Source organism: Schistocerca piceifrons, chromosome 4, assembly GCF_021461385.2.
Source record: "Schistocerca piceifrons isolate TAMUIC-IGC-003096 chromosome 4, iqSchPice1.1, whole genome shotgun sequence".
Lineage (NCBI taxonomy): Eukaryota > Metazoa > Arthropoda > Insecta > Orthoptera > Acrididae > Schistocerca > Schistocerca piceifrons.
Genome location: NC_060141.1, coordinates 358,673,153 through 358,687,161, shown reverse-complemented (window position 1 = coordinate 358,687,161; position 14,009 = coordinate 358,673,153). Strand labels below are relative to the sequence as shown.

The 14,009-nt window shown below is 44.7% G+C and overlaps 1 protein-coding gene across 1 annotated transcript in view; it reads left to right on the top strand.

Moving 5' to 3' along the window:
* The window catches only part of LOC124795838 (facilitated trehalose transporter Tret1-like), an 82,672-nt gene extending 69,149 nt beyond the window's left edge, over positions 1-13,523 (top strand). The window contains exons 4-5 of the mRNA XM_047259920.1: positions 5,132-5,458; positions 13,194-13,523. Coding sequence (XP_047115876.1) covers positions 5,132-5,458; positions 13,194-13,523 — 657 coding nt within the window. The remainder of the gene's footprint in view (positions 1-5,131; positions 5,459-13,193) is intronic.
* Positions 13,524-14,009: the final 486 nt, after the last annotated feature.

Genomic DNA, 14,009 nt, shown 5'->3' with positions numbered 1-14,009 from the left:
CTTCATTACTCGATTCGAAGACGAAAAAATAATTAATTGACAGCACGACATAGCAGTAACTGCGTAAGGGCTACTATAGTGGTGGGCACAATTTCATTATTATTATTATTTCTATTTGATTGGTTAGACACAAAGCATTAACAGCCTGAAGTCATCCGATTTCTGCCAGTTCAGAAGTAAGGAGTGCAGCAATGAAGTGATAAGTATGGTGCATACACCTCAACTTGTTTGATTTTAAATGGTGTTGCAGTGTGCAGGTCAAGCAAGTGTTGCAACGAAGAGGAGTGTTGGAGGGGAAGAATGTTTTGTAACAAGTGTTTACCCACACTGTGAACAGCTAGCTCTGTTTTATGAGAAGGAGTTGTGGTAGCACTTGCGATGCACCACGAACCCCTTCGCCATTCATTCTAACACACACACACACACACACACACACACACACACACACACACACACAAACACGCACGCGCGCTCACAAACTAAACATATTTCATCCTTCATCATTCTAAATATAAGTGTTCCAAGAGAAGTCTTTCATTGTACAGTTTATTTAATTGCTGAAGTAGGTGATAACGTGGGGGAGGAGGGAATAACAAATTTAGAGGGGGGGGGGGGGGGGGGGAGGGAAGGGCGGGAATACAATCTTATGTCTGATTGCACTCAGGGGTAAAGGTCTAAGAAAGGTTGGGGACCAGTGGCCTAGTAAGGTAGTGGTTCCGATAAATGCACTAATTGCTCTTATCATGTGCTTCAAGCCAGAACGTTGCTGAGTTCACTGTCTGCTCCCGAAACAGACCATGTGGAAACATTACAGTGTACTGAATGTGCAATTATGAGTTCATAGGCCACTTTACATGCTAAGTTCCGATGGAATTTTCCTTCTTATATTTCTTGTCAGTGAGCGCATTTAAAGTATTACCCTAGGATTTGCATCGCTCTTTGTGTATGAATATGTTCACTGATTTAATTTATATTTTAAATTGGTGCACAGTGATTTGTTTAGCATGTCTGTAAATTGTCTTATAGGCTTCATGAGTTAAAGATATTGTATAGGTCGGAGGGGGAAGTTTCCGTATTGACTGAGAATAACGTTACACTGGTTTCAAAGAGTGCCGATCTAGGAATAATCCTAAATGTTGTCTAATCGTGTAATTTGACGTAAACCAAGGAATACGCGTTGTGATCTGAACGTCTTGCTGCGCACAATTAAATTTATGTGAGTTCACCAATGTTTTAGATTTCACTGGGTATAGCAATATCGAGACGAACACCATATTCAATTTTAATACTTTTCCTTAAGTGATCGTATTCTCCTATCGGACAAGATGTAGTTGAAACAATTTACAGGAATTTCAATTATGCTCATCTTTAATCTTCCTGCTCCAAGTAAGTAAAGCGTCTATCTGCGGGTTATAAATGTTACCCTGTTACACACTAGAAGAGTCCCTCCTGTGAACATCAACTTTCTGGCTAGATCCTCTGTTTTGTTGGAAGTGATCATGATTAGCTGACATTTCTCAAGAATGTGGAAAGTTAACTGGACAAACAAAAATGTCAAATATTCATTCTTCTATTGATTAAAACAACTGTTTCTGATTTCATCTATGTTTACATGCTATGTTGATGCCAGTGAATAGATCCAGTTTCCCGACTGTGCAAAAACTAAACAGAGTACAATGATGTCCACGAAATTAAATGAAACCAGATTGTACCCAAATATATCAGGGTCCGAACTGTACGCGAAAACTCTTGGGTCCAGCATCATACAAAAAAATACGCAAAGTCTAAAGTGTGTGGTCCTCATGCCATTCATGTTCACGAACGATCGGTAGGAACTCTCGCAAAAGACTGACCTTGTCGTCTGCAACATTTCTTTGTACATCACTTTCTGCTTTGAGCTCAAACGCACTAGTGTTTCCGTGCTTACCCAAAGGGGTCTTATGAAGACTTGAATGGCTTGAAGTACCGTACTAATCGTACAAGGACGTCCTCGGGTGAAACATATATACTGAGGCAACCACTCTGTGCCACAATCTTGCTGGCCATCCTAGATAATTACTCAGTTACATGAAATCCAAAACAAATATCCGAGGTAACACTGAAAGTACACCAAGAGAAGGGGCACGAATGTTCTCAGCTTAGTTTGACCCAACGGAGAGCGTCACAGAAATTTCAAAAACTCTGTATTGGTGCACGCTTGAAAACGGACGTGAAGTCCTACGTAATAGCTAAATTAGAAATTTCCAAGAGTCAGTATTAAGAGAGCGATCTGGGACTGTACCTCAGCAGTCTATGTATCGCTTCAGCAGGAACCGCACAGAGAAAATTAGATTAATTACAGTAAAATTAGATTAATTACAGTGGGCGCAGAGGAATGTAAGTAGTCACTTTCGTGCGCCATTCGTAGAGTCCACAAGAAGAATTTCAATATACTGAAAAGCCAAAACAGTATAACCATTGCTAATCGTGAGAATTAATACATCGCGATGGCGTTCTGGGCACATGATACCCTAAGAAAAGTATATAAATGGAGCGTAGACGAAAGGGGAATCATTCTGGCGTCTGTACGGATCGCAAATGGGGAAATCTACTGACACAAGCGACTTGGGCAGTTGCCAGATTGTTATGATTTGGCGCCTAGGAAGCATTATCTGGCAAAATACGAAGCTGGATGACTGTTCTCGTCTCACTCTCATCGGCATCTATGGAAAGTTGTACAACGACGTTGAAACCATATTTAAACGACAGGATATTGGAGGTCAACACCTCATCACGTAACGTGATCGGAGACTTGTCCTCTGACTAAAGCACCATAGGTTGTCGCGTACTTCGACAGTGTTAGGGACCACCTGAATCCCTTCATGCCGCATGTCTTTCTTGACTGTGATGTCATCTTCCATCAGGATAACTGTCCTTGTCACGGGGCCAGAACCATGCTACAGTGGTTCAAGAAGCACTATAGTAAACTCACGTTGATGGCTTGGTCACCAAATTCGGCTACTTTGAATCTTATAGCACACATCTGGAACTCTATAGGGGGCCAACTCCATGCCGTGATCTCTACATAGACATCACGTCCTACGTAGTTCTATAAACCTACCAAAGACTTGTCAAATCCATTCCATTCAGAATGGTTGCTGTATGGTAGATGATCATAATGGTGTGCCTCATTAGCAGAGTATGGATGTGTACAGGGTGTTACAAAAAGGTACGGCCAAACTTTCAGGAAACATTCCTCACAGACAAATAAAGAATAGATGTCATGTGGACATGTGTCCGGAAACGCTTAATTTCCATGTTATAGTTCATTTTAGTTTCGTCAGTATGTACTGTACTTCCTCAATTCACCGTGAGTTGGCCCAATTGAAGGAAGGTAATGTTGACTTCGGTGCTTGTGTCGACATGCGACTCATTGCCCTACAGTACTAGCATCAAGCACGTCAGTACGTAGCATCAACAGGTTAGTGTTCATCACGAACGTGGTTTTGCAGTCAGTGCAATGTTTACAAATGCGGAGTTGGCAGATGCCCATTTGATGTATGGATTAGCACGGGGCAATAGCCGTGGCGCGGTACGTTTGTATCGAGACAGATTTCCAGAACGAAGGTGTCCCGACAGGAAGACGTTCGAAGCAATTGATCGGCGTCTTAGGGAGCACGGAACATTCCAGGATATGACTCACGACTGGGGAAGACCTAGAACGACGAGGACACCTGCAATGGACGAGGCAATTCATCGTGCAGTTGACGATAACCCTAATGCCAGCGTCAGAGAAGTTGCTGCTGTACAAGTTAACGTTGACCACGTCACTGTATGGAGAGTACTACGGGAGAACCAGTTGCTTCCGTACCATGTACAGCGTGTGCAGGCACTATCAGCAGCTGGTTGGCCTCCACGGGTAAACTTCTGCGAATGGTTCATCCAACAATGTGTCAATCCTCATTTCAGTGCAAATGTTCTCTTTACGGATGAGGCTTCATTCCAACGTGATCAAATTGTAAATTTTCACGATCAACATGTGTGGGCTGACGAGAATCCGCACGCAATTGTGCAATCACGTCATCGACACAGATTTTCTGTGAACGTTTGGGCAGGCATTGTTGGTGATGTCTTGAATGGGCCCCACGTTCTTCCACCTACGCTCAATGGAGCACATTATCATGGTTTCATACGGGATACTCTACCTATGCTGCTAGAACACGTGCCTTTACAAGTACGACACAACATGTGGTTCATGCACGATGGAGCTCCTGCACATTTCAGTCGAAGTGTTCGTACGCTTCTAAACAACAGATTCGATGACCGATGGATGGTAGAGACGGACCAATTCCATGGCCTCCACACTCTTCTGACCTCGACTTTCATTTATGGGGGCATTTGAAAGCTCTTGTCTACGCAACCCCGGTACCACATGTAGAGACTCTTCGTGCTCGTATTGTGGACGGCTATGATACAATACGCCATTCTCCAGGCCTGCATGAGCGCATCAGGGATTCCATGCGACGGAGGGTGGATGCATGTATCCTCGCTAACGGAGGACATTTTGAACATTTCCTGTAACAAAGTGTTTGAAGTCACGTTGGTACGTTCTGTTGCTGTGTGTTTCCATTCCATGATTAATGTGATTTGAAGATAAGTAATAAAATGAGCTCTAACATGGAAAGTAAGCGTTTCCGGACACATGTCCACATGACATATTTTCTTTCTTTGTGTGTGAGGAATGTTTCCTGAAAGTTTGGCCGTACCTCTTTGTAACACCCTGTATGTATGTTACCTTAGAGGCAGGTATACTGACTGAGACAGAGTGATGTAACTGGCTCATAAAGATGTTAGAGTCTCATTCACGAGGCATGGCGTCCATATTGTGCCAAGTCATAAGGGCTGCCTTGAAAAATAACGCCCTAGAAATCTATGGGATGCTAATCCTCGAACCCTCTTACATCAGTTTAGTCACTGGACGTCAATTTTGAAAAACGTGACGGCGCCGCAAGCAATTGATTAGAGATGAAGCACTCAATATTGATCAATCCAGAGACTTAGCACAGATCCTCGTAACATGTTATCTATCAGAATCCCTGTTGCTTTGGCAAGTTTCCTGAGGTAATGGCAAGGACCTCTCCCACTGCCGCAGGTGGTCGCCACACTCACCACGCTGAACATCTTCTGCGGCAGCCCCGCCATAGGCGCGTACGCGACGCAGATCTTCCTGTGGAGCGGCAGCTCGTTGGACTCCGACGTGTCGACCATCGTGGTGAACTCGATCCAGACGATCTCCTCCCTAAGTTCGTCGCTGCTGGTGGACTGCACCGGTCGGCGACCGCTGCTGATGTTGTCCTACACGGGCAGCTCGATTTTTATGATTGCTGAGGGCATCTACTTCTACCTCAAGGAGCATGGCAGCGATGAACTCGTGGAGAGCCTCTACTGGTTGCCTCTCACAGCTCTAATTTCATTCCACGTAAGTGTCCCCAGTCTAATACACTATATCTTCGTCAGCGAAGTTCGCATTACGTCATGTTATGTAGGCTGTACTACAATAGTGTTGTTGCAACAGCAGCCTCTGTACATATAGCTGATAATACGGTATTGGCGATGTTGCAGCTCTCTAAGATAGAAATTAGTGACATCGGACCTTTAGCTGCTTACAGGCGTTGATAAACATCAAAGGAGGTCCCGGGTTCGAGGTCCAGTCGGGGCACACATTTTTCAACTGCCCCCGTTGGTATTTATCAACGCCTGTAAGCAGCTAAAGGTCTGATTTCATTGTAATTTCAAAATTCAATACGGTTTTCTGTTACATCTCATAAATGTAAGCTATTGAACAAAATCAGTGATGTAAGACTTCGTTACTTTAGTTAATACAACAATGACAGCTAATAGACAACAGCGTAATAACGTAAATATAAGCATAACGAAGAAATTGATATCGATCATGGAAGAAAGATGTACCGAAAATAGGCATTTGATGATGATCGATATCTTGAAACAATATGGTACATAGTTTACAAATCACGTAGTAACCGAGATTTAACTTTTTGCTCAGCGTCTTATAATGATAATGATGCAATGAATAACCGATATTCGTACTTTTTGACTCACCAATTTACGGTGACAATGGCGCAATTCTGTCCAGCTCCCCATCGTCACTGTTGTCGGAAACGTCAAAACCGTCTTCATCGTCATTAATACGACAAATTGTTAGCTGTTCGTGGTCACTAACGATACCTTTAATGTCTATTCTTTCTGGAGGATTACGTTTTTCGACGTGATCGACCTTTTTCCTCCACTGTTGCAAGAGCTCCAAGCAAAGCCATTCCACCTCTGTTATTGTAAAGAACTTTTTTTCTTCCTCACTCCATACTAACACAGTGGAGTTGGAATGGCAGTGATATGGTGGCAACCTTATGTAGTCTGACGCTGCTCCACGGCGATTTCGTCTACTACATAACTGGCATTGTAGGCTTCTTTTTTAACAAGCGAATATAACAGAAACTACGTCATATTGATATCAGTAATAACATTTTTCACCAGTAACCACTCTACCCCAACGTCTTTGCAATCACTTCTGGATGGGGCTCTGTTCAAAATCACTAAATAAAATGGAGCATTGTCTATTACAGTTGCTGTAGGTGCAGGGAACTATTTTGATATGTTCCTGAACCATTCAATAAAACGTGCGAGGTACATGTCTACATGGTAATCACCTGCCTTTTTGGACCAAAAAACTAAAAGTACGTCATGAACAAAACCACTGGAAGAGACTGCAAGGACCACACTTAATCTAGCTTGTCATCAAGTTAGGTGATGACCGCTGTTGGTTGGAGTGTCATCCATCCAGCACTTCCCCAGCGTTAACCCACGTTGCGCCTATCCGTATTATAGAATGAATGTCTATTCCCACAATGTTGTGTCAGAATATGCTTCGAAGCGTAACAATATGCGGCTTCTCTAACAGTACCTGACGTCCGTATTGCGCTTTGTGTTGGAAACCCATACTTTTGAATACAATTTTCGTACGTTTCCCCACTCCTGGGAAGTGCACTTCCTTCTAATGACACAATTAACATTGCTACGGTTGTATACTCGTTCCTGCTGCAGTAAGCATAATATACTTCCGACTTGCATCGGTCTGGAGAGACACTACCTAAGTACTACGACACACTAATTATAAACTGGAGTATACATAAAAGACGTTCTACAGTATTATTTATTTTATAGTTAGATGTAAATCAAATTTCAGCTTTGTAGGACCTCCTCAGACAAGTTACAACTCCGTAGATAGTCCACACAACATCAGATTTTCCAAAGACATATACCCAAAAATTAGTACACCTTGAAAGAGGATGTCGATTATGATCCGATGACGGCATATGCCACCTGGGGGATAGTAGACATATTGGTAATGGCTTCGACGTCATCCGCCAACAGCGTAGTTGCATAGCTACCAGAGCGCCTTACGTCTACCCTTTAATAGGGAATGTTCACAGCCAGAAGGCTCAGTGTGTGCAAACGTGTGAAGCAAGCATGCTACGGAGACGCAGTCATGCTTCCCACAACCAACGGCCGTCCGAAGGGCAGGATGGTCCTTTCAGAGAAATGACACAATTGCACACAAGTTGGACGTCCTGCGTCAACTGTGCAATTTTGTAGGTATGAGCGGTGACATGAACAGTCTCACACGTGTAGACGAGGTTCCCGATGCCCACGCAGGATAGTCGTAAGGGCAGCAGTGACATGTCCCACAACTACCACAGCACAGATATGAGGGCTTGTGAGCCCAGACGTGTCAACATGAGCTGTTGTGAACTGGTTATTAGCAGTGGGACTGCGGGCGCTTATGCCTCTAGCCAGTGTTCCACTCATGCCTCAGCATCGACGTGCAAGGCTCGACTGGCTCGGCCGGTGCCGTCAGAGGACAACTCGGAAGATGGAATGGCACGCGGTGGTCTTCAGCGATGAAAACGTATTCTGCCCGCACGCAAGTGACGGCCGTTTGCTCGTACGATGTTGACCTGGCGAGTGCTGTCTCGTAGAATGCATTCATCCGAGGCATACTGGCCCCACCCCAGGCTACAACTTCGTTCACATTTGGTGTTTCTGGAGGGGATGCTGACTAGTGCTCGGTACGTGCAGAATGTTGTTAGACCTGTTCTTTTGCCGTTCTTGCGACTGGAAGGTGGTGTAATGTTCCAACAGAGTAATGCTCGCCCAAACACTGCCTGTGAAACTCAACGTGCTCTGCAAGACGTGCAGCCGCTTCCCTGGCCAGCACGATTTCTAGAACTTGTTTCCAGTCGAGCACAAGTGGGATGTGATGGGATGAGAAGACTCTTGCGACTCTTCAACCAACAACTCTTACAGAACTTTGTGTACAGGTCGAGCAGGTGTAGCATAACGTATCCTAGGACAATATTCGCCATGCGTGCGATCGAAAGAATGCTAGAGTAAGCGCCTCATTGCCGCCTGTGAAGGCTACACCACATACTAATATTGGTGTTTCAGCATTAGTCGATGCCTTGTAACTCGTGCTATTGATCTGAAAATTTAATCATTTCCTGTACTCCATATGCACTGGTGCAACAATAAAGCTTCAATGAATTTTAAACCTCTAAAAGGGTGTACTAATTTTTTTATGGTAGTGTACAAAGAAGCTGTGAACAAAACCTTACAGTACATTATATTTAGTAAATAAAAGTATAATATACCGGCCAAAACAGGACACAGTTGTGTACTGTCACAGACTATAATGTTATATGGCCAAAGCAACTGCAGAATATCATGAACAGGCAAAAAATTGGGGGGGGGGGGGGGGATGACAGAGGGGAGGAGGGAGTTAATGTAATATAGATGGGTAACAGTTATAGTGTTTACAACAAGCATATTACCTCATAGTGAGCAAATATTAACTGACCATTGCTAGTTTAGCAAGTGTGAATAAGGGAACTGTATATGATAATTAAGGATTAAGTCAGGATTATGTGATTGGTGTTTAATGATAGCCAGAATTTCAAGTAATGTTAGTTTTTTTTCCTTCTCTGTGGAGAGAAGCACATTTGACATCATTAGAATGACATTCATTCCGATCATGGTGAGCAGACTTGTACGTTCAGTAAGTCTGTTAGCTGCAGTCCTTCATGATTGAGCTACGTATAATTTGTCAAACAAATTGAAGGAAATCATACAAATTACACTGGTATTTGGAGTTGAACAGAATCTGCAACTCTCCTCCCTCCCCCTACCCGATGCTTTTTCATCGCATTCACTAGCTATTTTCTTCGCATAACGTAGTTGTCTGTACTGGTACTCACTTTTGTCTTGTTTTGGCCTGTATATTCCAATCACTCAATATAATTTAATATGAGGCTTATTTGTTAGTAGCTTCTTTACATATTTCATTGTGGTTATGTTTTTCGTACACATGTACAGTCGTTGAAGGTTGTATATGTTTGGAAAAACGATCTTTCTACAACTGTTAATTTCCAGTGCTTTTGTGTGAAGCCGGCCGGAGTGGCCGAGCAGTTCTAGGCGTTAGAGTTTGGAACCGAGCGACCACTACGGTCGCAGGTTCGAATCCTGCCTCGGGCATGGATGTGTGTGATGTCCTTAGGTTAGTTAGCTGTAAGTAGTTCTAAGTTCTAGGGAGCTGATGACCTCAGAAGTTATGTCACATAGTGGTCAGAGCCATTTCAACCACTTGATTTTGTGTGAACATGGTTAGAAACGTTATTACCTGCACACCTATATTGCATTTGTTTATTTATTTATGTGAAGTTTCACCCACTAGCGAGCGTACAGTCACGTCACAAATCTGCTGCCCATCCTGAAATAGCTGTACAGTCTTCTTCGACGTTGCTCATGGTGGAGACTCACTGTCCGCTGAAGTATATTCGCCATCTGGTCTTTCGCTCTCAGTGGGGAGATTGGGTTTTTGAGTCATCAGTCTTCTGACTGACGCGGACCGCGACGAATTTCTCTCCTATGCTAACGTTTCGGCAATAAAGTACGTCATGTCGGTACCAAGGATCATATGAATGGAAGATGATCACTGTTCCAGCCACATCTCGCATTAGAGGGAAGAGGCGGCTAGACAACGTATTTCAGTCAATGGCTGGATGGAATTTTCCAGTTACACGACACGCCTTTTCCTTCTGCCCATGAGGACACGTAGAGGGCGTACATTTCCACTTTCTGTACCCCATGAGCTATTCAGGGGCGATGTACCTTTCTGCCAGCATCTACCAATAACCTACTGTAAGATGCGGAAGGAAATGTGCTCAGCACACCCATCTCCAGGTAGTCAGCTTCCCAGATATTGGAGACGCTAGTTTTTCCTCAAGTAGCTCCTCAATAAGCATCATGCAACTGTCTTCTAGTTGCAGTCCTTCTACCATGTATTAGTCCTTGTCAGTAAAAGGAGCAAAACCTGGGTCCTATACATTACACTCATTACAACTGCGTTCGTTTTGAGCCACTGTCTTCTGCCATTTCCGCCCTTTGTTACTAAATCACTACGCATATCGTGAATGGTACCAGTCCTGTCACACTTCCACAAGATACACAAAGACAGTGCTTTCTTTTAATACTAGGTACAGGATTATTGAACTATACGAGAAAAAACGTAAATTAGTTACAGACTACGGCTTTCGCACACTTTATTCAACATGTCACTACAGATATTCGGATTTAGGTTATGACAGGTTCGGTATGCGTACCTTCATTGGCGATTATGTGGCCCAGACGAATAGTGAAATTCTGCATGACTCGCTGTAGTTTCGGAACACCCATGCTGTCGATGAGCTCCTGAATGGCCGTTTTCAGTTCAGCAGTGGATTTGGGTTTATTGCTGTACCCCTTATCTTTAAATATAGCCCCGCAAAAAGGGATCCCATGTGTTCAGATCAGAAGAATATGGCGGCCAGTCTAGTCCCATCCCAGTAGCCTCTGGGTGCCCCAGAGGCCCACGCCAGTGGCCTCTGGATACCACAGAGCAAGAATGCGCTCCGCGGGGTGCTCCTGCAGGACATCAAACACTCTCCTGCTTCGATTGTTTCGAGCTCCGTCTTCTGTTGTGGAAATCAGGTCACTTTGGGTAATGGGGCTGAAATCACCTTCCCAAACCTTCAAGTACCATTCGATAGTCACTGTGCCATCAAGGAATATCGCCCCGTTTATTCCGTGATCGGAAATTGCACACCACACACTCACCTGTTGAGGGTGAAGAGACTTCTCGATCGCGAAATACGGTTTCTCAGCGGCCGAAATGTACCAGTTTTACTTATTACGAAGCCATCCAAATGAAAGTGGGCTTCGTCGCTAAACCATGCATGCATGCGCATCCTAATTCCAACCATGCCGCGCGGCCTACCGTCCAGTTTGAACTTCGTAACACAAACCGTTCAGAAGTTATGACGATTTCATTTCATATACACTACTGTCCATTAAAATTGCTACACCAAGAAGAAATGCAGATAGTAAACGGGTATTCATTGGACAAATATATTATACTAGAACTGACATGTGATTAGATTTTCACGCAGTTTGGGTGCATAGATCGTGAGAAAGTAGTACCCAGAACCACCACCACTGGCCGTAATAACGGCCTTCATACGCCTGGGCATTGAGTCAAACAGAGCTTGGATGACGTTTACATGTACAGCTGCCTATGGAGCGTCAACTCGATACCACAGTTCATCAAAAGTAGTGACTGGCGTATTGTGACGAGCCAGTTGCTCGTCCCCCATTGACCAGAGGTTTTCAATTGGTGAGAGATCTGGAGAATGTGCTGGCCAGGGCAGCAGTCGAACATTTTCTGTATCCAGAAAGGAATGTATAGAACCTGCAACATGCGGTGGTGCGTTATCCTGCTGAAATGTAGGGTTTCGCAGGGATCGAATGAAGGGTAGTGCCACGGGCGTAACACGTCTGAAATGTACCGTCCACTGTTCAAAGTGCCGACGGTACGAACAAGAGGTGACCGAGACGTGTAACCAATGGCACCCCATACCATCACGCCGGTTGATACGCCAGTATGGCGATGACGAATACACCCTTCCAATGTGCATTCACCGCGATGTCGCCAAACATGGATGCGACCATCATGATGCTGTAAACAGAACCTGGATTAATCCGAAAAAATGACGTTTTGCCATTCGTGCACCCAGGTTTGTCGTTGAGTACACCATCGCAGGCGCTCCTATCACTGATGCAGCGTCAAGGGTAACCGCAGCCATGGTGTCCAAGCTGATAGTCCATGCTGCTGCAAACGTCTTCGAACTGTTCGTGCAGATGATATGTTGCAAACGTCCCCATCTTTTGACTCAGGGATCGAGACGTGACTGCACCATCCGTTACAGCCATGTGGATAAGATGCCTGTTATCTCGACTGCTAGTGATACGAGGCCGTTGGGATCCAGCACGGTGTTCCGTATTACCTTCCTGAACCCACCGATTCCATATTCTGCTAATTATCATTGGATCTCGACCAATGCGAGCAGCAATGTCGCGATACGATCAACCGCAATCGCGATAGGCTACAATCCGACCTTTATGAAAGTCGGAAACGTGATGGTATGTATTTCTCCTCCTTACACGAGGCATCACAACAACGTTTCACCAGGCAACGTCGGTCAACTGCTGTTTGTGTATGAGAAATCGGTTGGAAACTTTCCTCATGTCAGCACGTTGTAGGTGTCGCCACCGGCGCCAACCTTGTGTGAATGCTCTGAGAAGCTAATCATTTGCATATCACAGCATCTTCTTCCTGTCGGTTAAATTTCGTGTCTGTAGCCCGTCATCTTCGTGCTGTAGCAATTTTAATGGCCAGTAGTGTACTTCAATAACTGCTATCCTGTATCTCCATTAAAAATGAGTCCTATTTGCGTGGAAATTCCTATCCTTTTTAGAATATGAAATCAAGAAAAGAGTTCAGAAAATGGGTTAGCTATAGTGTCTGGTTTTCTCCACAACGGAGATACGTGCTGAAATCCTTGCCAAAATTAACATTCAAGTAAGATTAAAATTGTGGATTCCATTATAGCTTGTTTGATACTTTGCGCTAGAAGTCCTTAACACGCGATTTGACGAAAAGTTCTGTTTGTGCAGAAGTCTTAAGACCTTCGTCGCCATTTCTACGTCTGACGCTCGAGCTGCCTCTTTTGGTGCAGCAGCCTGACAGCGCTTTGCATCTTTCCTAGCTGCTGTTTAACATCGGCGCCAACGCGCTAATATGGGTGGTGGCCAACGAGCTGGTGCCGGACGGGGTGCGCAGCGTGACCATCTCGTTCATCGCCGTGTGGAACGCGGTGCTCACCTCGGCGACCATCAAGCTCTTCCAGGTGGTGAGCTCCGCGCTGGGCACCTACGTCTGCTTCTGGTTCTTCGCGGCGTGCGCCGCCACGGCGCTCCTCTTCACGGTCTTCTTCATCCCGGAGACGAAGGGCCGATCGCTGGAGGAACTCAACATCGAGATGAGGGCCCAGGCCGCTGCGGACCGTGCCAGACACGACGCCAAAGACAGATCGTAGGAGAGCCGCGCGGCTTTCCCCCGGAATCGCTGCACCAGCAACTGGATGCGCCCAGTGAGCGTCGAGGGTTGCTGCAATGAAAGATGCCGCAGCTGTCGAATATAATAAACAGTTTCCATTCTTTGCTGAGAGTACTTTCTTTTGTGTTCTGTATCAGACCCTCAGTAACCTTTCAAAATGATACTTCTGCTTTACGATGGATTCGCAGTATTTGCTGCTCTTTGAAACGCGATTACACGTAGTGAACAGTATAACTGTACACCGTCTGTAGTCGAACATGAACTGTGATCTGGTGAACACTGTACTAGTATCAGCTTAATGCTAATTAACGATAAAAGAAAAAGGAAAAAAGCTTAACCATTACTGTAGAAAAACAATGAGCTGAGCTGAAAGAGTGGAAAGCGTGATTTATAAGTAACCAAGCAGATTCCCAAGATACTCAATATCTCTTTTAGGTTCATTACACACGACAGGCACATTTCCAAA